General features: G+C 34.5%; 1 protein-coding gene across 1 annotated transcript in view; it reads left to right on the top strand.

Moving 5' to 3' along the window:
- The window catches only part of LOC129752258 (protein GDAP2 homolog), a 199,865-nt gene extending 172,734 nt beyond the window's left edge, over window positions 1-27,131 (top strand). Inside the window, exons 13-17 of the mRNA XM_055748044.1 lie at window positions 15,156-15,317; window positions 18,377-18,530; window positions 18,600-18,739; window positions 26,356-26,554; window positions 26,619-27,131. Coding sequence (XP_055604019.1) covers window positions 15,156-15,317; window positions 18,377-18,530; window positions 18,600-18,739; window positions 26,356-26,554; window positions 26,619-26,675 — 712 coding nt within the window. The 3' untranslated portion in view covers window positions 26,676-27,131. The remainder of the gene's footprint in view (window positions 1-15,155; window positions 15,318-18,376; window positions 18,531-18,599; window positions 18,740-26,355; window positions 26,555-26,618) is intronic.

Below are 27,131 nucleotides of genomic sequence, written 5' to 3'. Positions count from 1 at the left end.
GTTTAGCTCGATGATCGATTAGGCTTTCAATGGAAAAACTAATAGCGAGCTGCTTGTTTAGGAATCGATGTTTGGGATCAAGTTTTTTAGGGTGATAAATATGGAGAAGTTGAGGATTGAATCAGTTGTTTACTTAACTAGTCATTTTCGAAGTTTTTTCAGATTAAATGGCAATTATGGAAATACCCCAGAATATTAACTCTACCTTTTTGTATTGCAACCACAACTATTATTTAAAGTTCTGAGACGGATGAGGGTTAAGCTAAATTAAGAAAACAAAGAAAATCATTTTGGGAACTATTTTACTTCGCAAATTGAGTGACCATGGGATTTGTTAGTGCTTAAAGGGTGATACGGTCAAAATTAGGTCAATATAAACTTGACGTATTTTTTTCAAATTTGCATTTAAAAAACCTGAACACCCCTCATTTTGAAGGTGTGTGTGTGTGTGTGTAGAATGTTGCTTCTATTTTGATTTTGGAATTCACTCTTCAATTGTCAAAATGCCGTCCAAGGAAGGACAGCAGCGTATCAAAATTTTGCTCGCGCATCGTGAAAATCCGAGCTACTCGCACGCAAAGCTGGAAAAATCGCTAAAAGTTGCCAAATCAACCGTTACAAATGTAATTAAAGTGTTTGGGGAACGTTTGTCGACAGCCAGGAAGTCTGGATCGGGGGGAAAATCGAAAACCGGAAGCCGCTGAGACGACAAAGAGAGTTGCCGGTAGTTTCAAGCAAAACCCTAACCTCTCTCTACAACCTTGCTACCCTCTGTATCGTCTACAACCTAGCATTGAGCCAAAAAACGAGCCAGACTATCGACTTACAAGAAGGTAGTGACTCCAAATCGCGATGATAAACAAAATACGACGGCCAAAGCGCGATCTCGGAGGCTGTACACGACGATGCTAACGAAGTTTGGCTGCGTGGTATTGGACGACGAAACCTACGTCAAAGCCGACTTCAAGCAGCTTCCGGGAAAGGAGTTTTATACGGCAAATAGAAGGGGAAAGGTTGCAGATATTTCCAAGCACATGAAACTGTCAAAGTTCGCGTACCTGTGGCTTGAAAAGCAGCATTTTCATAGCTTCCGGGACTGTCAACCAAGAAATTTACCTGAAAAAGTGTTTGAATAAACGTCTACTACTTTTTCTGAAGAAAAACGGTTGTTTCGTAATGTTTTGGCTGGATTTGGCATCTTGCCATTACGGTAAGAAGGTCATGGATTGGTACGCCGCTAACAACGTGCAGGACCCAAGGACAAGAACCCTCCCAAGGACAAGAACCCTCCCAACACGCCAGAGCTCCGCCCAATTGAGAAATACTGGGCTGTTGTTAAGCGGAACCTAAAGAAGACCAAAAAACTGCTAAGGACGAGCAGCAGTTTAAGGGAAACTGGCTTTCTGCGGCGAAGAAGGTGGACAAGGTGGCTGTACAAAATCTGATGGCAGAGGTTAAGCGTAAGGCCCGGCAATTCGGATTTGGAAAAGCGGAAGCCTAACTGAATATTTTTCCTGGAATTTATACTAATTAAACTTGAAAAAGAAATTTATTTTGATATTTTAAATAAACTATTTCACCGATTTACACGCGTTTTCCCTTGATCAAATTTTGACCGTATCACCCTTTATTAAAGTAGAATTTCAACGAGATTAACTCGTTCTTTTTGCATCTTAACAATTTTTTTAAGTGTCTTACACCCTACTCAGGCAGTACAACAGAATACAATTAAACAATTTAATGAACTTATTCTTGATTTGCATCAACCCAATAAAGCCTCGTTCAAGCGCCCGGAAAGTTTCAGCATTGATTAGATTGCATTTTTGAAAGGAATTATTCCACAACGAATTCCGTTCCCAATTAACGATCAAACGCGTGTGCTGAAATGAATCCATTGAACTCAATTTCGCTGTCGATCAGATAAATAAAAGGCAATTAAATGGAAAGCATTATTCAGAAGCAAATACCTATTCTAGCTTGTGGCTGTTGAGTTGATAAGTGAAACTAGTTTACAGTTTTCAGCTTGATTTATTGATCAAAACAAAGCATTTAACGGATAGTGTAAAAAATAATTGATGACATAATCTTCATAGTGTTGTCCTATTTTTTTCACTTTTTAAATATTAAAAAAACCTTTATTTTAAATTTTGGTTTCATAAAATTAGAAAAAAATTTGTAACTGTGATGTTTGGAGATTGTTCTAAAATTTATAGTCTATTTTTGACAACTTCTCTGAAACTGCATAACATTAACAAGCGTTTTGAATATTTCTTGAGCAAAATGTAAAAATAAATTAAAAGAAGAGTTTAAATTTGTTGGAAAAATCATAAAATTTGTTCTGAGAAATCAACATGATATTCATTTCTGTTTATTATGATATCGTTATTTTGAATTTTCCAAACCTTTAGACGAAGTTTTGACCTTGATTGTTAAAGCCCAAATTTTTTTTTGGAAAATGGAACGACCTTGTTCAAACATTATTGAACGTTAATTCTAAGAAGAGGTTGCTAATTAAAATATTTTACTCAAATTTTTAAAAGAAAACATTAAATCAAATTTTTCTAAAGTTTTTCTTAAATATTACTGAGATTTTGTTTTCAGTTTGTTCAACCTTTTTTCAAACTTTTAAAAGTTTTAACAATTTTCAACATATTAAGTAGAAAAAATCGGAAATTGGAGTTTATTGAAAGATCTTTCCATCAAATAATTTTCCGAAATTATGTACGAGTCGTCAGTTAAAGCCTTAAATGGATGATTACGACGAGTGATGAAAAAAATCGAGTTTTTCAACAATTCAACAATTCTACCTCTAAATAGGGGAGAATGGGGATACTTGATCCCTGGGGATACTTGATTCCATAGCTATATCTCGAAACTGGAATGTCTTACAAAGATCAAATGTTCTAGAAAAATGTGCCAGAATGAGCAAAACAACAATGCTTGTAGTTTAGAAAATTTTAACAAAATAATTGTTTGAGTAATTGAACTTTGTTTGAAAAATTTCACAAAATGTTACTTGAAGATCTTTTTTCATCACTTTAAAATGTTCCTTACAAGGGAAAATTATGAAAAAAATATTTGTTCCAATGTATCAATCGTTCGAGCGTAAAATGAACTTCATAATGCCACATTTTCAAAGTAATGGAAATCTCTCAACTTTTTTCAGAAAAAGTTTTCTAAAATGTTGATTATGGGTATAATTGATCCCCAAGAGTTGGGTACAATTGATCCCCCTTCCAAACGGCATATTCTTCTTCTGATTTGATCGTTATGATTGCTGATTACGAAATTACTAATATTTATCCAAAAACTAATCTTTATCAAACAATTGACTGAAGAAAAAAGCAAAAATAATTAATTTTCTCTTAATTATAAAAAATAGCACCTTTAAGTATGCAATGTTATTAGCGTTGAGACAAAGTTATAGAATTTTCTTCTTATGTCTGATATAAATTGTGAAATGAGAACAAACATGACCAAAATAGTCAATTAACATTCTATCTTGGGGTTCTGTTTGATTTTTATACAAGGATTAGGGCTTCCTGAATAAAAGATGAAGTCACCTTCAATAGGGGATCAAGTCTCCCCTAGCTTTAGAAAAATCGCAATTTTTTTAACTCTTACGAAAATGCTTCTAGTTCATCAACGGGTTCAAATATCGTTCTAATTTTTGAAGCATAGAAACTTGAAGTTACAAGCTGTCAGAAATTGTCAAAGACGGCGAGTTGCTAAATTTTTCCAAAAAGATATGGTGAAAATAAGAAAAGGGGATCAAGTATCCCCACTCTCCCCTACCCTTCAGAGTAGATCCCCTTTTTTATTTTCATCATATCTTTTTGCGAAAATTTGGCAACTAATCGTCTTTTGCATTTTCTGACAGCGCTTAATTTCAAGTTTATATGTTCCAAAAATTAGATAGATACATGTACTCGTTGCTGAACTAGAAAAATTTTCGTTAGACTAAAAAATTGTGATATTTTTTAAGTAACAGGAGATTTGATCCTTTACTGAAGGAGACTTGATCCTTAATTCAGGATACCATGACCTTAAGCAAAAATCTGGTAAAATTCGAAGATGAAGAGGCCGTTGACTATTTTTTGCCATATTAGTTCTCATCTCACAATTTGAAGTGTCATACAATAAAAATTCTTAAAGTTTGTCTGCTACCCTAGAGCCATTGCATACTTTAAGGCGCAACGTTCTAATTTTTGGAGAAATACAGTATTTTTAGTTCTCTTTAACAGATAATTACTGTGTTAACACTAGTTATTGGACAGGTGTTAGTAGTTTCATGATAACCAATGATCACAATTGATTCAGAAGAAAAATATATCGTTTTTGACTCTAGGGATCAACTATACCCATATCATACATTTTGGAAAACTTCTCTTTAATTAATATTGAGAGTTCTTTTTTGGGTACCTATCACTGCGACCAGTTAGTTAATCTATTGTAATATGTCCCCTGTTTAATGTATGCTAAGTCAAGGAAGATCACTTTCATATATTAGATAGTGTCCCTATCTTGAGATTTAGCATTTTCCCAATCTGGCATAACCGCTCATATGAAGTTATATATTAGTTCACCTTTTTAGGACCAATTGGAAAAACTTCGGAGGGATCTAATATACCACAGCCGATTATTTTAATCCGTTTCGATATAAGAGAAGGACATTCGCAAAGAAGATGCTCTTACGATTCCTTCTTCATACTGAAGAAACGACACTCGTCAGAGTTTAATCTGCCAATTTTTTTCATGTGATATCTGCGTTCACAGTGACCTGTAACGAGCCCTGTTAACATTTTAAGGTCTTTCTTAGATAAGCTAAGTGCTATTTACTTGGTTGGATAAATTTTTTTGAGAGTTTACTTTTGCTTTGAAAATATGACATTCTGAAGATCATTTTATACTCCATCGATTGTCATATTGAAATATATATTTTTACCATAATTTTTTCATGTGAGAAACAATTTAAAGTGATAGATCTTCAAATCACATTTTGTTAAGTAGCTCGAAAAATAAAATTTTTAAAATTTGTTGAGATAAAAGCATTGTTCTATTTGGCACATTTTTCTATAGATAATATTTGATTTTTGTTAGACATCCCTGTTCCGAAAGAATCAAGTATCTCCATGGATCAAGTATCCTCATTCTCCCCTAAAGTTTTCAACCGATAGAAAAAAAATTACAGATTCGTCAATCTAAATCAAAACAGTGTCAAAGAGTAGCACTTTTCTTCTTCTTAGGACTTGCGTCCTTAAATTTTCTTTTAAACTTTATCTCTGTTGCATTCAAAAATGACATTTAAATGTGACAATATTTTTCCTGTAAGATTTTTTAATTTTTTTAAATTCATACATGAAAAACAGTAAATAAATGTGAAGGTTCTATATAACAATTCAGATTTGAGACATTTTTCATTAATAGTAAAATATTAATTTCAAATTCTAACTTTCCAAAATTAGTCTAAGAAGTTACACATTTTTGGAAGAGGAATTCAAAAATAAAATGGACTTTTAAATTTTATTTTAAGGAAAAACTTTATATATTTTCTTTAAAAAAAAGTAGTTAGCTAGTTCTTTTCAACCACAAGCATGACCGTTTGAGGCATTGGTAAAACATTGCCAAATATTTAGGAATAAAACTAAGAGATTTGGCTCAAATCAGGTTTATTTTCTTCTCTTGTTAACACGATTTAAATTAAACATTTTAGTTTGAAATTTAGTTGTGAAAAGATCTGCGATATAAATAATATTTAAAAAAAACTCTGTAAATATGTTTTCAGTTGATTAAAAAAATGTATTATTCTCTCTAGAATCAAAATTTAATTTATTTTTGTGAGTTCTTTTGGTTTGTGTTCCAAACTTACTCTGATTGAATACAAAATTTTAATTTTCAATCCAGATTCAAAGTTATTAAACTGCGATCGTCTGTAATTTGAATCTTTAATTAAATTCTCACATTAATATTTTAATCTTGATTATAAAACTTAAGTTCGAGCTTAATCTAAATTTTTGATTTTGATTCCAAATCAGAGTACTGGCTTTCGAACCGGAGTTCGAAATCGGAATTCCGAATCCGAAAACGATTTTTAGATATAAGTTTCGGATACAAATTCTTACTAATTTTGAGCATAAAAGCGAACTTTGGACCAGATTTCTCTACAAGCAATCTCACATTCGAATTCGGAATAGTTTGTTTTCAATGTGAATTCTTTCTTCAGTTATTTATTCGAAATTCAACTTGTGAATCTCAAGGAAACTTACGAATGATGAAACTGTTTCAGATTTTTCAACTTTGGATCACCATGAAACTTTCTTTAGGTCCAATTCTGCATAAGAATGAAAAGTCCATGTCCATGGTTCGTTATTTTGAATATTTTCTTCTCATTTTTCGGAAGGATGAGTTTCTGACATAAATGTTTAAAATGCAAAACCAAGGTTCGTATCAGGATTTTTTTTCAATGATGATTCAAACTGAAGTTCAATTGCAATACACTGGATACAGGATACGAATTTTTATCACAGACATCGAATTTAAAGGATTAGAAGCAAGTTTGGAACCACAAATCCGGAATAATTCTAGCCTTAGGTTGCCAGATTGCCCGGTTTTATCCGGGTTTGCCCGGATATTTAATATAAAATTTTGGAACGGCCCGGCCCGACCCGGTTATTCGAATTTTATTGAAAAATACCCGGATTTTGCCCGGATTCTTCCCGGATTTATTCACTTTATTTGGCAAATAAAACAAAAAGAAAATTTATTTTGTCATGTTTTTTTTTTTAATGTCTGCCTTCAAAACGAAATTTGTTGCGCAAGTTTTATAAAAATAATCATGAATGCCTTAAATACAATTTTAAAACAATCGATGAAATTTTATGAATTTTTTTCTAAGTTCTAGATTAAGCTTTTCAAATATTTTTCCCAATGTATACGGGCCGTTGAAATCCGAGATATTTTCTCCAATATCCACCAATATTCAAATTAATAAGTTGAAATCATGGAGAAAAACATTTGACTTCTTTTTGAAGAAATACATCAGTCAATTTTAAATCATATTTTAAGCTTTAAAAAAGTCGTTCACATTATTTTAAAAAAAAAATTCTAAATAAACTATTTCAATTAAGACGCAGAATACGTCATTTAGAAGTCTCAATTTAAATTTTCGTTTGATTTTGCAATTAATGTGCAACAATTCGGACAAAATCTGGGCTTTTTAGCACTCTAAATTTAATCATATGGGAAGTTTATATTCGGGATTAAATTTCTATCAACAAGTTAGAATTGAAAAAACAACTCTAGTAAAAATATTAACCTGGCAAAAAATTTCGAGGTTCTGAGTCGAGATTGTTACTCTTGAATCATTTTAGTCGTTTTATCGAAATTTGATTGAGAATTTGGAATTTTTCGTCAAAAAGAAGAAAATTTTGCTTTTGCATTAATCCTAAGCCCCCTCCCCCCATCCCCCTCTCACAACCTTTCGTTCCTACGATCATGTGCACGGCAATTAATTTGAAAAAGTGAAATTATATATTTAAAAACCCAGAAGAAGTATTTTTCAACATGATTTTTTTTATTTAACTTCAACTCATTTTGCAAAGGGAAATAATGGCATAATGGCCACCTTAAGAAGGAGGCTAATTTAACCATAGAAAACAGCTATAATTTGTGAGGTACTTCATCGTATTCAGACACTAAAAAAGTCTATTTCCTAACAGGCTGAAACTTGAAAAAGTAGATAAAAACGATTAAACATGATTTTAGATTTTCTTTTTCCATAAGCTCAAAATCAGTCACTGTAGGGGCGTAAATAAAGGGGCATAATGAGAACCCCCACTGGGACAGTATAAGCACCATTAATCGGGGCACGATGAGCGTTTTCTGTCGTAGAATCTAGCATTGAATTCAACTCGATGAAGTCAACTGAATTACAGAGCTTCAGCTTGACTGGTTTCATCTGACGATTTGGCCTAACGATCTGTTCAAAACAGACTGAAAGCCGAAAAATCATATTAAATTCAAGTAGCAATCGTTAAAAAACATCGTGAATCAAGAATCAAAGTTATGAAACTGCGATCTTCTTCAATTTGAATCCCTAATAAAAAAAAAATCTACATCAATAATTTAATATTGATCATAAAACTTTAATTTGAGCTCAATCTGAATACAAACCTTAGATTTAAGTTCCATGTCTAAATTTTGAAGCCAAATTCAAAACCTGAATCTTAATTCCAGATAAGAAATCCTATGAATCTAAAACCAAGAAGCGAAATTTGTATCAGAATCTTGATCAGAAATATTTTATTTGATTCTGAATTTAAGGTTTTCAATATGAATGTTCTTCAATTATTTATTCGGAATTGGACTGGAAAAATTTAAATAAAATTGTGAATGATGTAATTGTTTCACATTTTTTAATTCTGGACTCATGAAATTCAATTTTCAGGATAAAAATTTCAGATCCAAATCTTTAAAAACCGTTTGAATTTTAAATATTTTATTTTCATATTCCGAAATTATGAGTTTCGGACATGGAAAATTCATCACATTTCAGATTGAAACGGAACACCAAGATTCGAAGCAGAATTCTATACCAATGATGATCTAAACTGAAAATCAAGATGATAAATGAAAAAAAATCACCTCCACCAGGAATCGAACTCAAGCCTACTGATTACCTCTCCGACATCTAACCAATAGGCCAAATCGTCAGACGATACAAGTTAAGCTGTAGCTCTATTACTCAGTTGACTTCATCGAGTCGAATTCGCTGCTAGATTCCCCGGCAGAAAATGCTCATCATGCCTTCATTAATGGTGCTCATACTGCCTCGGGTTTCTCATTATGCCTGTACAGTGACTGGTTTTCAGCTGCCGGCAAAATTTTTTAAAATGCATTTTTAAACGTTTTTATCTACTTTTTCAAGTTTCATCCAATTAGGCAATATACTATTTGAGTGTCTGAACACGAAACAATGATGTAATTCACATATTACAGCTGTTCTCTATGGTTAAATAAGCATTTTCCTTAAGGTGGCCATTATGCCCTCATCTCCCCTCATGTTCCCAAAAATCCGACCAATATACAAGCATATTTTGGGACTATTTCAATATAATCAAGAAGCAAAACACATGGAAAAATTGTTTTTAATTTTTTTCTAAACACATCAGCCGATTCAAAATCATCAGGCTTCCAAAATACGGTTTATGTTTTTTTTATGAAATTTGTTAAAATAAATTATATGTATGTACACAAGATACATAATTCCAAGGACTTAATTGACATTTTCGTTTGATTTTGAAAAAATAGTGAGAAAATCTGATAAAAATCCAGACAATCTGGTAAGCAAAGTCTAACTTTATTGGCATTCAATATTTGGGACTCAATTGCTATCAACAGCTGAGGAATTTTTTGAAAAACTGTTGTCAACTGTTGAATCATTGAAGTAGTTCATCAAAATTTGATTTAAAACCTCAAAATTCATGTTCAGGAAAAATATTTCACTTGACATTTATGGACCTTTTATGGGGGGGGGGGGTGGGTGGGTTTAATCCCAAAAACTCCCCCCGTTCCTACGGCCATTTAGTGATATGTACATATATCTAAAATTAAATATGTCGAAAATTCAGAAACAATGTGTACATCATGTTGCAATACGTATCCTATAGATTGAGATGATTTAACGATCATAAAAGCTTATTTTCCGGTGCTTAAAAATTATAATATTTTCGTCACTTAGGAACCTTGTTGTTTTTTTATATTTCTGTTAAGATACCGTTTTTGCTGAAAAATTGTTACTCTAGGAACTACAAAAGAATTCCTCATGAAATTTTTTTTGAGAAAATTCACACTTTCTTGGAAAATATGAGACTATGCTTCTTTGCTTCTAATTTTAGAAGATTTTTTATGAAGATTAACATAATTCTTGCCTTTTCAGCATTTTTGGTGGATCTTATTACTCACACTCACACCATACTTGTCGTAGAATAACTTTCACCTGACGAGATTTGTTTTTAATTTCCAGTCATTTGATAATGCAAACTGAAGTTATAATCAAATAGAAAAAAAAGTTCTTTGCAGTCAGAAATAAAAAGTGAGATATCAGAAATTGAAACCTTAAGTCAATCTTAAAAGACAAAAAGTTTTCAATTTCAGAAGAAAGTAAACAAAAGTTGGAAATCTGAACCAAAGACTAGAAGTAAAATAAACTGAAAGTTAGAAGTCAGAAGTAAGAATCAAAAGTTGTAAGCCAGAATCCAGAATTCAGGAGTTGGAAGTTAGAAGTCAGGACAGAAGACAGAAATAACAACTCAATAGACAAACATCAGATGTCTTTAATCAGAAGTAATAAATCAGATCAGTTTAAAAAATTTGTATTTGTTATTGCTTTAAAAGTGAAAAACAGGGACATCAGTTACTTTAAAAAAAAACCATGAAACACCCAAAAATCGAAGATTTATTTCCAAGCTGTGTAGCCCTTTAAGGCGCCAAACCAGAAGCAATAATCCATTCCGGAAGAGGCCATGTTGGTAGAAAAGGTGTTATGGAAAACCACCGGAAATTCGACCTTGGGGCCATAAATAACCTGACCATCACACAGTTGTTGCGCATTTTCTTGTAGTTCTTAGAAGAAGGAGAAGTAGTTTTCCTTTTTTTATGTTGTAGGAGCTAGCCGGTGTGATGATGAATATTCCATCGTTGTGGTTAATGCATAAGAACAGCTCAGGACTTTCTACAGGTACCTACATCCGTTTCCGTGATGGGTTGTCACGTTTCACTTTACACTATCTTGGATGAATGGAAAAGTTAGTGGTTTGTGACGGTTTTGTAACGGAAATCAAGAGCGGAAAAGGTTTTTTAATGGGGAGATTTTTTTTATAAAAATTTCAAATTTGACTTCATTTTTAAGAAATCAAGATCATAAACATCCGAAAATGAGTCAAGCCATCAGTATGTGTCAATAACTTTGTCAAACTCAAAAGAGGGAAAAGTATCGAAATGCTTCAACAAACAGCGCACCTTTGCCCGAATCCATTAGCGACGTGTTAGCGAATATTAATAAAATGTCTCGCTTCCCTCCATGAGTCAAACAACTGCCATCCCGCAAAAACCAGAAGCTGACATAATGTTTATAGGCCTACCCGAAGGGTTATTTGCTACTGGCTGCTACTGGTTTCCGATTGATTGGATGATTTACTTGACTTGACTTTAACACCAAAAACCACCTTCCCTTCCCAAATTCCCCATTCAGTTCTGTGTTGATTGATGTTTTTGCCACAGGCGAAGAGTCAAACTTTTACACCGGTTTTTCAGGGCAATTTTGTTTTTATTTATGTTCGTCCTGTCATATATTTTTTCGTGTGTGGTTCGTCAATGTCGAATGGCTGCTCAGTCAAGCGACAGTTTTGGAAAGGAGGGGCAGTCGGAATCCGTCAATTATTAGGCGATCAAATTTTGCGGTTTTTTTTCTGAATGTGTGTATGGGGTACAACGTAATGACATAAGTAAACTGCAATTTTTGACACGAACGATAACACGAAAGTTTGAAAAAAAGTAGGCTTTGAATTGGTGCCGATGCTACCTTCCAAAAACAATCTTGTCACGTTTCAAAGAAAAAAAAAATGAATGATCGCTTGAGTTCTGACTTTATAGTTTTTCTCTTCTACGTTCGACTTCAAACGTTTGACTTCACTTCTAACTTCAGATTTTTGACTTATAACTCCCAAATTCTAACTTCTAACTTCTTACGTCTGACTTATGATTTCTGACTTCTAACTCATGACTTCTAGTTTTCGACATCCAATTTTCGTCTTCTAACTTCTGATCCCGGACTACTGACATCTGAGTTTCGATTTTTTACTTCTGACTCCTTTTTTCTGACTTCTTTCTTCTGACATCTGAATTTTTACGTGTGACGTCTCATGACAGCCGTCTGATTTATAATTTGTAACATCTAACGTATGATTTCTGACTTCTAGTTTATGACTTCTGACATATGACTTCTATTGCTTGACTTCTAACTTCTCACTTCTGACTCCTGAATTCTGCTTTCTTCCGATTTTTTTCTTCTGATTTCTAACTTCTGGCTCCTGCCTTCTAATTTTTAATACTTATGGATTTTAATATCCATTTTTCGATTTCTAGCTTCTGACTTCTTACGTCTGACGTCTGATTGACACCTTGGAACACTTAACGTCTGAATTCTGACTTCTAGTATTCGACATTTTACTTCTCACTTTTGACAAAAATGACAAAAATGACAAAAATGACAAAAATGACAAAAATGACAAAAATGACAAAAATGACAAAAATGACAAAAATGACAAAAATGACAAAAATGACAAAAATGACAAAAATGACAAAAATGACAAAAATGACAAAAATGACAAAAATGACAAAAATGACAAAAATGACAAAAATGACAAAAATGACAAAAATGACAAAAATGACAAAAATGACAAAAATGACAAAAATGACAAAAATGACAAAAATGACAAAAATGACAAAAATGACAAAAATGACAAAAATGACAAAAATGACAAAAATGACAAAAATGACAAAAATGACAAAAATGACAAAAATGACAAAAATGACAAAAATGACAAAAATGACAAAAATGACAAAAATGACAAAAATGACAAAAATGACAAAAATGACAAAAATGACAAAAATGACAAAAATGACAAAAATGACAAAAATGACAAAAATGACAAAAATGACAAAAATGACAAAAATGACAAAAATGACAAAAATGACAAAAATGACAAAAATGACAAAAATGACAAAAATGACAAAAATGACAAAAATGACAAAAATGACAAAAATGACAAAAATGACAAAAATGACAAAAATGACAAAAATGACAAAAATGACAAAAATGACAAAAATGACAAAAATGACAAAAATGACAAAAATGACAAAAATGACAAAAATGACAAAAATGACAAAAATGACAAAAATGACAAAAATGACAAAAATGACAAAAATGACAAAAATGACAAAAATGACAAAAATGACAAAAATGACAAAAATGACAAAAATGACAAAAATGACAAAAATGACAAAAAGGACAAAAATGACAAAAATGACAAAAATGACAAAAATGACAAAAATGACAAAAATGACAAAAATGACAAAAATGACAAAAATGACAAAAATGACAAAAATGACAAAAATGACAAAAATGACAAAAATGACAAAAATGACAAAAATGACAAAAATGACAAAAATGACGAAAATGACGAAAATGACGAAAATGACGAAAATGACGAAAATGACGAAAATGACAAAAATTACAAAAATTACAAAAATGACAAAAATGACAAAAATGACAAAAATGACAAAAATGACAAAAATGACAAAAATGACAAAAATGACAAAAATGACAAAAATGACAAAAATGACAAAAATGACAAAAATGACAAAAATGACAAAAATGACAAAAATGACAAAAATGACAAAAATGACAAAAATGACAAAAATGACAAAAATGACAAAAATGACAAAAATGACAAAAATGACAAAAATGACAAAAATGACAAAAATGACAAAAATGACAAAAATGACAAAAATGACAAAAATGACAAAAATGACAAAAATGACAAAAAATGACAAAAATGACAAAAATGACAAAAATGACAAAAATGACAAAAATGACAAAAATGACAAAAATGACAAAAATGACAAAAATGACAAAAATGACAAAAATGACAAAAATGACAAAAATGACAAAAATGACAAAAATGACAAAAATGACAAAAATGACAAAAATGACAAAAATGACAAAAATGACAAAAATGACAAAAATGACAAAAATGACAAAAATGACAAAAATGACAAAAATGACAAAAATGACAAAAATGACAAAAATGACAAAAATGACAAAAATGACAAAAATGACAAAAATGACAAAAATGACAAAAATGACAAAAATGACAAAAATGACAAAAATGACAAAAATGACAAAAATGACAAAAATGACAAAAATGACAAAAATGACAAAAATGACAAAAATGACAAAAATGACAAAAATGACAAAAATGACAAAAATGACAAAAATGACAAAAATGACAAAAATGACAAAAATGACAAAAATGACAAAAATGACAAAAATGACAAAAATGACGAAAATGACGAAAATGACGAAAATGACGAAAATGACGAAAATGACGAAAATGACAAAAATTACAAAAATTACAAAAATGACAAAAATGACAAAAATGACAAAAATGACAAAAATGACAAAAATGACAAAAATTATTTAGAGAAAAAATTTCAACCCATGAATTTTAAACATCTTTGAACTGATTGCCATTTTTACTCTACACTTATCAGAATTCTCATTGTCATATAATCTAGCATGAGAAATTGATTGCTGTTTCATCAAGTTCCAGAACAATTCAAGACAGAACCGATTCAATGGCCTTGCTCAATCGGAAATTACCACCGAATCCTGAACACTTGTGGGTGAATTTAAAATGACCACCTTCAGCGCTGGATGGATGAAATGGATCGATTTGCTAGAAACAGTAGCATATCGATGGGCAATGAGAAAGTCGGTCAATGCATCGTTTGAATATTTCATCACGGTTTGACATTGCAAGATCGAAAGAGGGCGGAGGGTGTAAGAGACTCTTTCAGTTCTTTCAAATCAATGCCAGTTGGGGGTTAATTCTGATTTTTTTAAGGAGCCATAAATGAGGTTTAAAAGTTATCCTTAAGTTTAAATGTATTTTTCAAGGCATGGTTAGAACTTTTCTGCTTGTTGAAAATTTCCCTTGTTCCTAGAGCTAGTCTTTCGGTTCCAATAATGTAGAAGCATGTTATAATTGCACCTAAAAAAGCTTTTTAAATTTTTATCCCACTAGTTTCGTTTATTCCCTAACTCAATTCGACAATCCAAATTATTCAAAACAACAATCAGCCGATCCCACCTAACCGGCATTTGAACTCAAAATTTGCGTCGGTACGTCTACAAGATTTTTTTCTCTCTCTTTTTCGATTTCTTTCTCTCTTTTTTCCCTTTCTCTCTCTGTTTCTGCTGCTAAAATGTCACAAATTCATACGCAATGTTGATTGTCATCATCTCAAATGCTCGCGGGGTCTCAATTCTCCGTTGTTCTATGTTTCACAAAAAAAAAACGTTTTTGACTCAGAACAACCGAAACGTACTGCCCGGATGCGATAGGGCACGTCCTCGCCACCCACATCGGTGGCAAACGCACCAGAATCCTGGACGGGTCCTTTACCTACGTGGAGCTGATGAAACACTACAGCTCCTCCCTCGATCTGGATCCGGACTGGCAGAAGGAGAATCTGTTAGTAGCGATTTTCTGCTGTTTTTTTTTAATAATTTGATTCTATAAACATCAGATATCACACTAATCGAAAAACCGGAAAAAAGTTATTAAAAATCCCAAAAAAGTTCTAGCTAATAAAATTGTCAAAATTGTCAAAATTGTCAAAATTGTCAAAATTGTCAAAATTGTCAAAATTGTCAAAATTGTCAAAATTGTCAAAATTGTCAAAATTGTCAAAATTGTCTAAATTGTCAAAATTGTCAAAATTGTCAAAATTGTCAAAATTGTCAAAATTGTCTAAATTGTTAAAATTGTCAAAATTGTCAAAATTGTCAAAATTGTCAAAATTGTCAAAATTGTCAAAATTGTCAAAATTGTCAAAATTGTCAAAATTGTCAAAATTGTCAAAATTGTCAAAATTGTCAAAATTGTCAAAATTGTCAAAATTGTCAAAATTGTCAAAATTGTCAAAATTGTCAAAATTGTCAAAATTGTCAAAATTGTTAAAATTGTCAAAATTGTCAAAATTGTCAAAATTGTCAAAATTGTCAAAATTGTCAAAATTGTCAAAATTGTCAAAATTGTCAAAATTGTCAAAATTGGCAAAATTGGCAAAATTGTCAAAATTGTCAAAATTGTCAAAATTGTCAAAATTGTCAAAATTGTCAAAATTGTCAAAATTGTCAAAATTGTCAAAATTGTCAAAATTGTCAAAATTGTCAAAATTGTCAAAATTGTCAAAATTGTCAAAATTGTCAAAATTGTCAAAATTGTCAAAATTGTCAAAATCGTCAAAATCGTCAAAATTGTCAAAATTGTCAAAATTGTCAAAATTGTCAAAATTGTCAAAATTGTCAAAATTGTCAAAATTGTCAAAATTGTCAAAATTGTCAAAATTGTCAAAATTGTCAAAATTTTCAAAATTGTCAAAATTGTCAAAATTGTCAAAATTGTCAAAATTGTCAAAATTGTCAAAATTGTCAAAATTGTCGAAATTGTCGAAATTGTCAAAATTGTCAAAATTGTCAAAATTTTCAAAATTATATATTTTTTTTTAATGTGCTCGTTATAAGCGATTGTTTTAAGGGTTGTGCATAACAATAATCTTAATTTTTGGCAACACTGCAGAATTTTTTTAAAGTTAACCTTGAATATTTCTTTAATTGTATGGCAGTCTAAGGGCACTTAATACTAAACTTTAAGCCTTAAGTGGACTTTTTAGTGTGATTAAGATCGATTTTTAAAAATCAACAGTGTTGCCAAATTTCCTGATGAAATTTCAAATTAATTTAAAAAATGTTTCATGGAATTTTTGGATTCTTAAAATATTTATTCAAGTTCTCAATTCCAAACGATAGAGGGTAATTGATGGCAGAAATGGTAGAAATTTGAGCTTACACAAGTTTTCTCTATTCACCTTTCAAAAATCTTCCTTCAAAGGTTTCCATCGCAAAGTTCAGACAATTTCCTAGGCAATTCAAACAATGCCATCTTCAACCTTTCGAGAGGCATAAAACCACAATGACATGGAACTCGATCTTGGCACCTGGAATGAGATAGGAGGAGGAAAAAACACCTCAATTGTTCCATTCTATTCCAATTTAATTAATGGATGCTTTCATGCTCCGGATGCCTGATAGGAGTGGAACGAATAACAAAAAACCTGTGCCCCGTTTGTAATTTCAAACCAACAACCACTGTTTGTAGTTACTCTATCGTGATGTACAATCGTTACCTCCCCCGGACCCAAGGTTGTTGATGTGTTCTGTCCATGAAACTGTTGAACTTTCACAGATTGAACTTTTCTCTAAAATAACTTTAAATGGTTCAAATTTTCAAATTTGTAATTTTTTTTATTGGAGCATCACATGATGAGGAAATATTTTGTGAAATCTGGAAAATATGTGAATCCGGAAAATTAGAAAAAAAAAACCATTTAAGTTGAAAATTATGGAAAGGGGAAAATTGTGGTGTTGCTTTTTTGACGACGATGGCGCCTTGAAAAACATCCATTTATTCACCTGCCCACATCCGGCATCGGGAAGTGAACGATTTTCCCGGTAAAGTACAGGGACTATCAGCCGGAAAAAAAACAGAACCGGAAGTTGCTGATGGTCAAATGGGTGGCGCACCATGTGGTGGGTGTTAAGATTATCAAGAAGTTCAAGGTCAAGGTAAATTAGTGAAGGAAATGGAAAAAACGAGATTATGCAAGCCCAGGCTAGGCGATACTACACAAAATTTGAATAAAATTTCCACAATTTTAGAGTATTTCTCATGCAATGCAATTTTGACAATTTTTACAATGTTGACAATTTTGACAATTTTGACAATTTTGACAATTTTGACAATTTTGACAATTTTGACAATTTTGACAATTTTGACAATTTTGACAATTTTGATAATTTTGAAAATTTTGAAAGTTTTGACAATTTAGACAATTTTGACAGTTTTGAAGATTTTGACAATTTTGACAATTTGGACGATTCTGAAAATTTTTATTAGTTTTTACGCTGAATAAGTATAAAATTATAAGTTTGTTTTCAAGTTTTGGAAAGCTTTTTTTTAAGCCTATACCACTTTTATCCCCTATATTGGGATCGGAACCATTTGGCTGTCGTTTTAACAGAACCAGTCCTCGTCAAGCGATGAATTATTCACATCGTTCCAGAGAATTTATTGAACGGATTCCGTTTGAAGCTCGCGCCAGGCGGCGGCGCCCATTTCCTGTGACTTGTCTTCCAGGTTGAAGGAGAGACAACGTTCCCTAACAAGGGAATATATTACCGAAACCTGTCGAGAAATTGTTTGTTTTCAAATAGAAAATGATTCATGAACAAGTGACACAACTTTTGCTTCACTGGCCAGACGCGTGCCTATTTGACGACTTGTTGTTAAACTCAGAATCAGGTTCTTCTCGGGAGACCGCGACATGAATGTTCTAATTTTAACATTCAAATTCACCTTTTACTGAATCCAATCGATGATAATTTGCCTTCAAAGCGATTTTCTTCCAAATATGTCGAATAATCCAAACAGCTTTTATTTACATTTTTCTTTTGATTTCTCCTTTCCAGATATGAACGGTTACTGAGGAGAGCGAAATCCGAGGATCTGTCGGAGGTGTCCGGAATTGGATGCCTCTATCAAAGTGGCGTTGATCGATTGGGTAGGCCAGTGGTCGTGTTTTGTGGGAAATGGTTCCCAGCTCAGAACATCGATTTGGATAAGGTAACTGAAGTTGTCAATATTCTTATAAAAAATCGAAAATTAACACATGTCTTGACTTCCCCATTTCAGGCCTTGCTGTATCTGATCTATCTGCTGGATCCGATCGTCAAAGGAGACTACGTGATCGCCTATTTCCACACCCTCACCAGCTCCAACAACTATCCCTCGTTGCAGTGGCTGAAGGACGTCTACAGCATACTGCCGTACAAGTGAGTAGCTTACTTTAATTTGATCATTAAACGTTACGTTTTTATTAATATTCCCATAAAAAATTAGGAAACCTTAAAACTCAAACTGAGTCACACTCAAGATTACCGAGATAGAGTTCAAAAAGGTAGAATTGAACTAGATATTATACTCCACGGTACACAGGGCAACAATAATGTTAAAAAAAATACAAAAATTATCCAAAACAGCAAATTTTCGGTCGCTTTCGAAAAGATTCTCAAACTGATTCCTTTGCAAGATTCTTCCTAACAACTTCAAGATTTTGACACTCGAGCAGCTTAATAACAGGGAGGTTATTTGAAGAAGGAGTTCCTAAGGAAGGGCCAGCATAAAAAAATGCCACGGTCCTTTATGAAACATTGTGTGGTATACGAGCAATGCCTCTGGGATGGTTCTTTTGATCTTTTTTAATTAGTTGAATACCACTTGGGAAATTTATGTTTACGGAGTGCACTCCAAGGCATGGCGACCCACCAAGTCTCCCCAGTATGCTATGCTGGGTCCATGTGCTTGTGTATGATAACACGACGAATGATATACTCCACGAACACTTTCTACTCCCAAAACTCCACCTTTGACCTTTGACGATTCCACTCCCTCAGCAGGTACCTCCACGACTCAACGTCAGAACTCTCTTCTAACGACTCATGATTTGACTTCGGGGTTAGAGTCAAAACTCAAGGTTTGACAAGCAGGGACTTAACGACTTTGACAGATCTCCCCTTTTAGCTGATGGCCGTTTCAGGAAGGCACCAGAGGAATGACTACCAGTGATGTCGTCAAGTGACCAAAGTTCGAATCGATGTTCGTATCTCAACACGTTCGTCGCCACGCTGATATTGGTTGTTTCACTGTCCGGGTTCAAAGAAATTCTCGGGGTGAGAAAGGAAAGAGGGAGAACTCTAAGATTTGTACTGGTGGATAAACTGAGCGGCTAACTTGAATAAGAGAGCGTCACACGTATTTGATGTGACGGGGCCTCCCAGAAAATACATCCGTCACCCGAATATGGGTCCCATGGCGACGAACGTGTTAAGAGGATGCGGAGGATGTGTAAGGTTGCCAATACTTAGCAGGTAGTCAGCAATGGGTTCACCCGTATCAACACTGCTCTGCAGGGGAGTTGAAGCCAGCAAAAAGTCTGCGACCGGTGTACGGTGACTCCTTCGCCGGGGAACATCTGAGTAGTGTGCGTCCGATCCTATTCACTGCCACGGAGTATACGAGAAGAACGCGCACCCTACGACGGAAGCTGCGGGAATAAGTCTTAACCTTCTTCGCAGTTGAACTCGTAGGAAGAAGAGTATTCACTCCGCGGAACATTCTCGGATCGAGTGACTTCACGTCCTCGACGGGTGAGTCACTCAAGTCTGTGTAGGATGTCGTCTTCATCCGAGTAGTTTCGTAAATCCCCGGACGTGTGCTGTGACAGGCAAGTAGCCATGATAAGCTGCTCTCGTCCGGCACACGTACGTGCAAAGAGGAGAGGCCTCGAGCCAAACCAAGCGGAGCCAAGACGCGCGGAGCCAAGCGGAGGCCAAGCGGAGACCAAGCGGAGCCAAGACCGTCGTTAGAAGAGAGGTCATTGGTCTCTAGCAGTGGTCTCGAACAGAGTCGGAGCTCACGATAGTCTTGGTAACCAAACGAGCCCCGAGTTACGAGTGAAGCTCGGGCATTAGTCTTGAATCGCAGAGTTATATGCTGGAATCTTGACTTGAAACCGAGTAAGCCGATGAGCTCAAAAGTGCGTACTTTGTTTCCCATCACGAGTACAGCCTTCGTTGCAGGTCCAGATGAAATTGTGGCCAGAGGCCCTAGGTAGAGTCGACCAATTGCACTCATGGACGCGGTGGCTCGTTGTGCCTTGAAATGCAGTCCGTAAAAAGGATTAACCACCTGGTTGATCAACTAAGACTCCTCTTGGGATTTGTCATGTCGCACACCGCCACCATTAATTCTTTAAGCAGCTCAGCGTTCAGGACCTGAAATTACTCCTCACAGCTTGGACGCGAACTTCCCGATTAAAAAAAATTATCTTCCGCTCTTGAACTACTACACTAATCGCTGTGTAAGTGAGATCATTTCAGCTTTAAGTAATGGGGTCGCGAAGGTGACGTCTATCACTAACGTTGTGTCTGGAATTCCATGCTTACGATAGGTGCTGGTGGTTCCAATGTTGCACAGCTCAACCTCCGTTCTCAGGAAGGCTTATGGCAAGCTGTGGTTAAAGTTTCTTTTCTCTTACTGCAAAATAAATGTTCTGAGACTGGAGGAACCATTTGTATTTAGCTTTATAAACTTTGGACTTCATCTCAGTTAGTTATCAACGGCGTTTCAAGATTAATACAAAGAAAATTGGCCTCGAAGAAGAGGTAGAAGTGCTTCTTCCTTTTAGCTCACAAAATGCTAATAAGAAGACTGAATTGTACATGCTATTTCCATAATTTTTTTATGGTCAAACCTCCCTCGATAAGCAAAAAGGGGCATCAAAACAAGATGTAATATGAATGTTACGTAAGAGGGTACAAGTTCAGCATAGTAGTTTTGCTTAGAACCGCTTTGTTCTCGGGACTCTTTCATCAGATCTCCAACATGCTGGTATAGTTGACAGCCAGCTTCGAAATTCGCCCACCAAAAGACGTGGGTATCATCAGGACACCAAAAGCTGACTTGCCTTCTCCGCTCGACTCCCATCTCCATCTGCAGTGGCCTCCCACTATCGGAATTCCCGTGCTAGCGCACCGATATGCGTGATCTGCGAAAACGATTACTTCCAGCACCAGCTTTGATTGAATTTTACAAAACCAAGTTGCACCATAATTCTCCCTAGGCAAAACTCGTGTAAAAACGCAGTAAATAAAAAAAAGTATTTCACAAGTTTTCTACCTCCCATGGTTGGTCGGCTCCTCCCGTTATCTCGGATAACACGAGGACTGAAAGTGACTCGGACGGCAAGTGTGAGAGCTCTCGCATCTGAGTCTGAGAAAGAGAACTCTAGCCATGAGCTCTCTAGAGTTTCAGTCATACACACCATTGTAAATAGAGAAAAAAAAATTGACGACTCCCACCACACAACGTACAAATAGATAAGAGCAATTTCTTCTACGTCAGCGTTGCCACATTTAAATCGTAAACCTTATTTAAAAAAAAACTGCACCGAAATGTGCACCTACAACATAAGAGATCATCAGTGGCAAATATTAGAAAATCTTTCTTTTTTTTCAAATATTGTTTGACTGATGATGATTAGTTAATTTACCTTAAATGTGTTGTGTAATCCGGAAGCTACTTTCAACTGTGTTATTTTTTCTCAAAATTGACGAGATTCACATGAATCTGAACTCTGTCTTTTTCATAATTGAATGTACAATCGATTTGGTTTTCTATTTCCTATTTCAAAACGCTTTTAGTGGTCTATTTGGTAGGTCTAATACAAGGAATATTGAAAGAAGGTAGTGCCGAGAGCCATATTGGATTTTTTTCGTGACGTCACTGTTGCCAAGCTGTCGAAGATTTATACTGGTAGAACCCAAAATTTCAAAGTTAAACACATTAAAGAACTAAATTAAAATCCAATTTGATTCGGATTATGTTGTAAGGTTACTAGTTGATTGTGCTATGAGGTTTTTTTGTGTTTAATAGACTTCAGTGTGTATTATTTTTGAATTTGTTATTGAATGCACAGTCATGCTCTATGTGAAACGTGCAGAAATAATAATTTTCCCCTTTCAAAAGGTCTGATTGGTAGTTTATGGCAGTGCACCTCATCGTCATGATTTGAAACTAACATGGTGTACCATATGAATTTCTAATTTAGAACAATTAACCCCAATAAAACCATTGCAACTTTGGTTTACTAAATTCAAATAAAAGATTGTGGTTGGATTCGAAAAATACTATTTTTGGTTATTTTATTTTATCAACAATTCAAACCTAACTGATTTCAACATTTATAAGCAAAATTTTGAACTAATTATCAAGTTTTGTCAATTTGAGTTAGGATACCTCAGCAACTTCAATCGTCTGAATTAAAGCAAAACAACTACTACATTTATCTTTTTTAGTATCAGTCTTGAAGAACAATAATATTTCTAGAATTGTGTGCCTTCAAAGTTGAAAAAATCTTCAAATTTTTGTTATTGCTAATAAAAAAGGAAAAATTCCCATATAAATTCACAGATGATTGGCAACAGTGACGTCACAGGCGGTACTAATACTAAAGCAAGGCTGTCTCGGCACTACCTCCTTTAAATATTCCTTGGGTCTAATAGGTATATACTTATCTAAATAACTTCTTGTAATCTGTTCTCTGTACCGAAAAATACTTAAACTCTCTATATTTTTCAAGATAAATATGTTATTGCGGCAACCATGGTCACTGCTGTTTTGGTTTTTTTTTCTTGCAAAAATAATTGTCAAAAATGGCGTTCGGTACTGAGCTGCTTGGTGGCTTCGTCAAAAAATCAGGACACTGCGAAGAAAAAAAATCAGGATGTTTCAAGACACCAGTAGATTGGTGGAAATAAAATGCAGCTCTTCTTAGATTGCAAAAATTAAATTTTCCGCTGAACAACTTTGTCGAAGATTGTAACTTCGTATATTATTAAGCCAAAAAGTCATTATCTGTTTAACAGGGGTATGTCTTTTGGCGTTGAAAAACAATAAATTTAACTGACATAACTGCTGGTGCGTCGCGATTTATTTATTGCGTAAAAATTAGTCTAGCAATACCTCGATAGGCGCCCAGCAGTGATGTTAATTGAATTTATTGTTTTCAATCCAAGAGACATACTCCTAATTAACACATTATAACCTTTTTTGTCTTATGAGATTCAAAATGAGGTCTTACGGAAAATTGTCTGTAGAGAATCAATAAAATAGCCTGTATTTACTTATGTAAACCTAAATTAAAAATACTACAAAAAATTATGGATAAGTTTTAAACCAAACGAAGCTTTTCAGGGCCCAGAGTTTGAGAAATTCAAATATGAACCCAAATCGACTAAGTCTACTGCACATGCGGCTGACTTGCACGACTTCTATTTTTTCTTCTGCTGCACGCTCGTATTTATTTAACCAACTTTGGTTCAAAAGTAACCATTTTCGACCTTTTCCCGCGTTATGTCTTTTTATGACTTCTCCTCTAGAACCCATAAAATAACTTTTCCGGGAGAAGTTGAAATTTGGTTATTTTTCAACCGTATTCAATGTGGCGAGGAAGTTAGAAAATGGTTATTTTTTATTGAAATTAAATAGGATGATTTGACGAAAATTTTAACTGTGATAATTAGAAAATCTTTTGATTTTGAAATGTTTTGTTAGTTTGACAACTAACTTCAAATATGTTCATCACGTTATTTTTACATTTCAATGATTTTTGTGAAATTAACGCGAAGTCGTGGAAGTCATGGCAATCTTCCAAATCAGGCGAGACAATTCGTTTCAACCATTCAGGATTCTTCGAACCCCTCGGACTGAGACGGTAAACGTGAACATGTCCTTGCCTTGGTCACTTTCATCGAATTGGTTCGGGGCGGTGTCGATAAGATCCGGAGCAAAGACCGAGCGATGAACCTTTGATTAGCGATTTACGATCCGCTCCGATGCTTCCGTCCTCCAGACTAAGTCGGGAGGAAGATTTTGACCATCTGGGATCATCCAAGAAGCGACAATTCGGAGTGCGGAGCCGTCAACGACACTTGATTTTTCCGGGCTGCCGTGGGGTTGGACATTATCGGTGAAATGTTTGCTGCATCCCACAGGCGGTTAAAAATTTCTTGCCTTCGATATTTGGTTGGCATAGGGTGGAGTTCGTTACAAAGTTCCTGCATTTGCTGGAACTTGTTTCGTCCCTCCGAGAATCATGATCGGCTTTCGTAACCAACACGATTCGATCGAAAACATTTTGCCATCCCCACTGAACTCTTAATGGCTGAAACAATCCGAAAACGATTGCATTTGAAACCGAACCAGACGGTGGAACCATCTGTTAAAAAGGAAGGATTATCGTTTTCGTTGAAAAATTTCCTACAAAACAAACTTTCCTACACGGATATCAACGCGATTTCCTCTTTGCTCAAGTCCTGATTATTATCCCGGGTATCTTCCTTTCGTACTTTTTTACAAAATCCAGCAACCGAATTCTTTGCAGTTTTTCTTCCGGAGCGTTTAGGACTGCATACTGATGCGACCGAATTTCGGTCCCTCTTGCTTGAGGTAACCGGATCATCATCTTCCTCATCACCTTCCGGTGCTCCTCGACCCCTTTCCTCCTTGAGCCTACGCATTTCCAGATATTCAGTTTTCTCTTCATGATTTCCATGATTCTACGGCATTCGTGTAGTAAATATTTGTTATCTGCTATTTTAAAGTTCACTGTTATTCAATTAAATATTTGTTATAAAATGCAAACTTATTCTTTTTTACAGATATTTTATAAAAGAATGAAGAAAATGTACGCAATGGTGCGATTGCGATAATGGACTTTATTTTTTCGGTTCTTTTCATCGATTGTGGTTAAATTTCCATCCTTTTTTCGGTTAATACCCGAAAACTGGGAATTTTGTTTAAATTGCACCTTAAAATATTGATGAAATATAACCATATTGGCAGTTCTGCAGAAAAAAACCAGAAAATGGTTATTTTTCATTCAAAAATGGTTAAATCGAACGGACTTTTGGCGGCGTCGGATCGTTCTCTTGAAACTGGTTTCTTTTGCTCAATTTTATTGGGTGTCAGCAGCAAAATCTTGATTACATTTGAGATCAGTTTACACCAGTATATACACTGACCGAAATCTGTTCGAGAACCTGTATATATGGTTTGATTAATTTTATTTTATTAATATAAGCATGTTTTTCTCCAATTTTTTTTGAATTTTAACACAAAAACCAGGAATAACTAAAAATCGGCTACAAATTGCGATATTACCGAACCTACATATGAGTTCTGATCTGATCTGAATTGGTTAGGGGTTGCCTGGAGAGGCACCGTTGCCCAAATTCTTCATGTAATTTAGAACAACAACAGTTTTTGTGATTCGAAAAGTAGTATCTAAGAGTATCAGCAGCGGTCAGGTGTTGAAGCTTTAATAACACTCCATTTTGACACTTCGACAGCGCACCGCAAGGTTTCAAACCAGATGGTATCTTGCTCTTGGGTGTCAAAAAAGCGAGCCAGGAGCCAAATTTGAATACCGACCAGCTCCTGATTTGACAGGTGCTAAAGTGTCTTGGGAAAATTGACAAAAGAAAAATAGCAACAAACAACAACAACACCTATCGGTTCGTCACCAGTGGCAAAAATGAAAACAATGTAGCACTTACCGGTGCGCAAATGAGCTGCTAAAGCTAAAATAAGATCTAGAATGTGTCCCGGGTTAACACCTGGGATAGCACTTACCGGTACTGATGCTCTAAGAGGCTAACTTTCTAATTGATGGGATCGAGAGTTAAACGAGGTAGTTTGTGAATTATATCACCATATTCAAAATGTGGGTCTTCTATTAGCGTTATTTTATTTTAAGTGTCACTAAATTTACGTGTTAGTCTGTGGAAACTTTAATCAATTATTCTCATTTCTTCAATTCCATCCACAGGTACAAGAAGAACCTGAAGGCGTTCTACATCGTGCACCCGACGTTCTGGACCAAGATGATGACCTGGTGGTTCACGACCTTCATGGCTCCGGCCATCAAAACGAAGGTCCACTCCCTTCCCGGGGTCGAACATCTGTACTCCGCGATAGCCAAGGATCAGCTGGAGATTCCCGCCTACATCACCGAGTACGATATGGCGGTAAGGAGATCTGGAATTTTTTTTTTCAAAAGAAAAAGTAAATGAATCTTCAATATTTTTACAGACAAACGGTATCCACTACTTCCAACCAGTCACCAACACGTCATCGCCAGCATCCTAAGGATTCGTTCCGGCGCCATCGGATGTCACTCAGATCAAGCTCACCAATAATCACCGTCATCGATCCTACTATTGCAACGGCAGTAGAGTAGTCATTCGACAGCAGAAAGTTGAAGCACTACTCCTCAGAAGAAGCAAAAGTCATCTCCTCTGGTAGGCGAAAACTACTCGCACGCAATCATCTTTTGGCGCGTTTGCCTCTTCATATTAGTCTAGAGACAATTGGTAGTGTTCTAAGATTCCCTCCTCCCCTTTTCTTCAATATTAATCCCTTATGAGAATGAATACTTTTTTTCGTTCGGACTCGTTCGGCGGAGTCGCAAAATCAGCTCACGAGGCGTTTCAAACGCTTTCATCTTACTCTCATCTAGTGTATTTTATCCTATGTATGTATATGAATCAATCATCTTAGAGTCTAATCATGTTAAGTATAAAACTAATTAAAATAAAAACAAAA

This window comes from Uranotaenia lowii, chromosome 3 (genome assembly GCF_029784155.1).
Source record: "Uranotaenia lowii strain MFRU-FL chromosome 3, ASM2978415v1, whole genome shotgun sequence".
NCBI lineage: Eukaryota > Metazoa > Arthropoda > Insecta > Diptera > Culicidae > Uranotaenia > Uranotaenia lowii.
The sequence above is the reverse complement of the archived record's forward strand: the minus strand, read 5'-3'. Positions and strand labels throughout refer to the sequence as shown.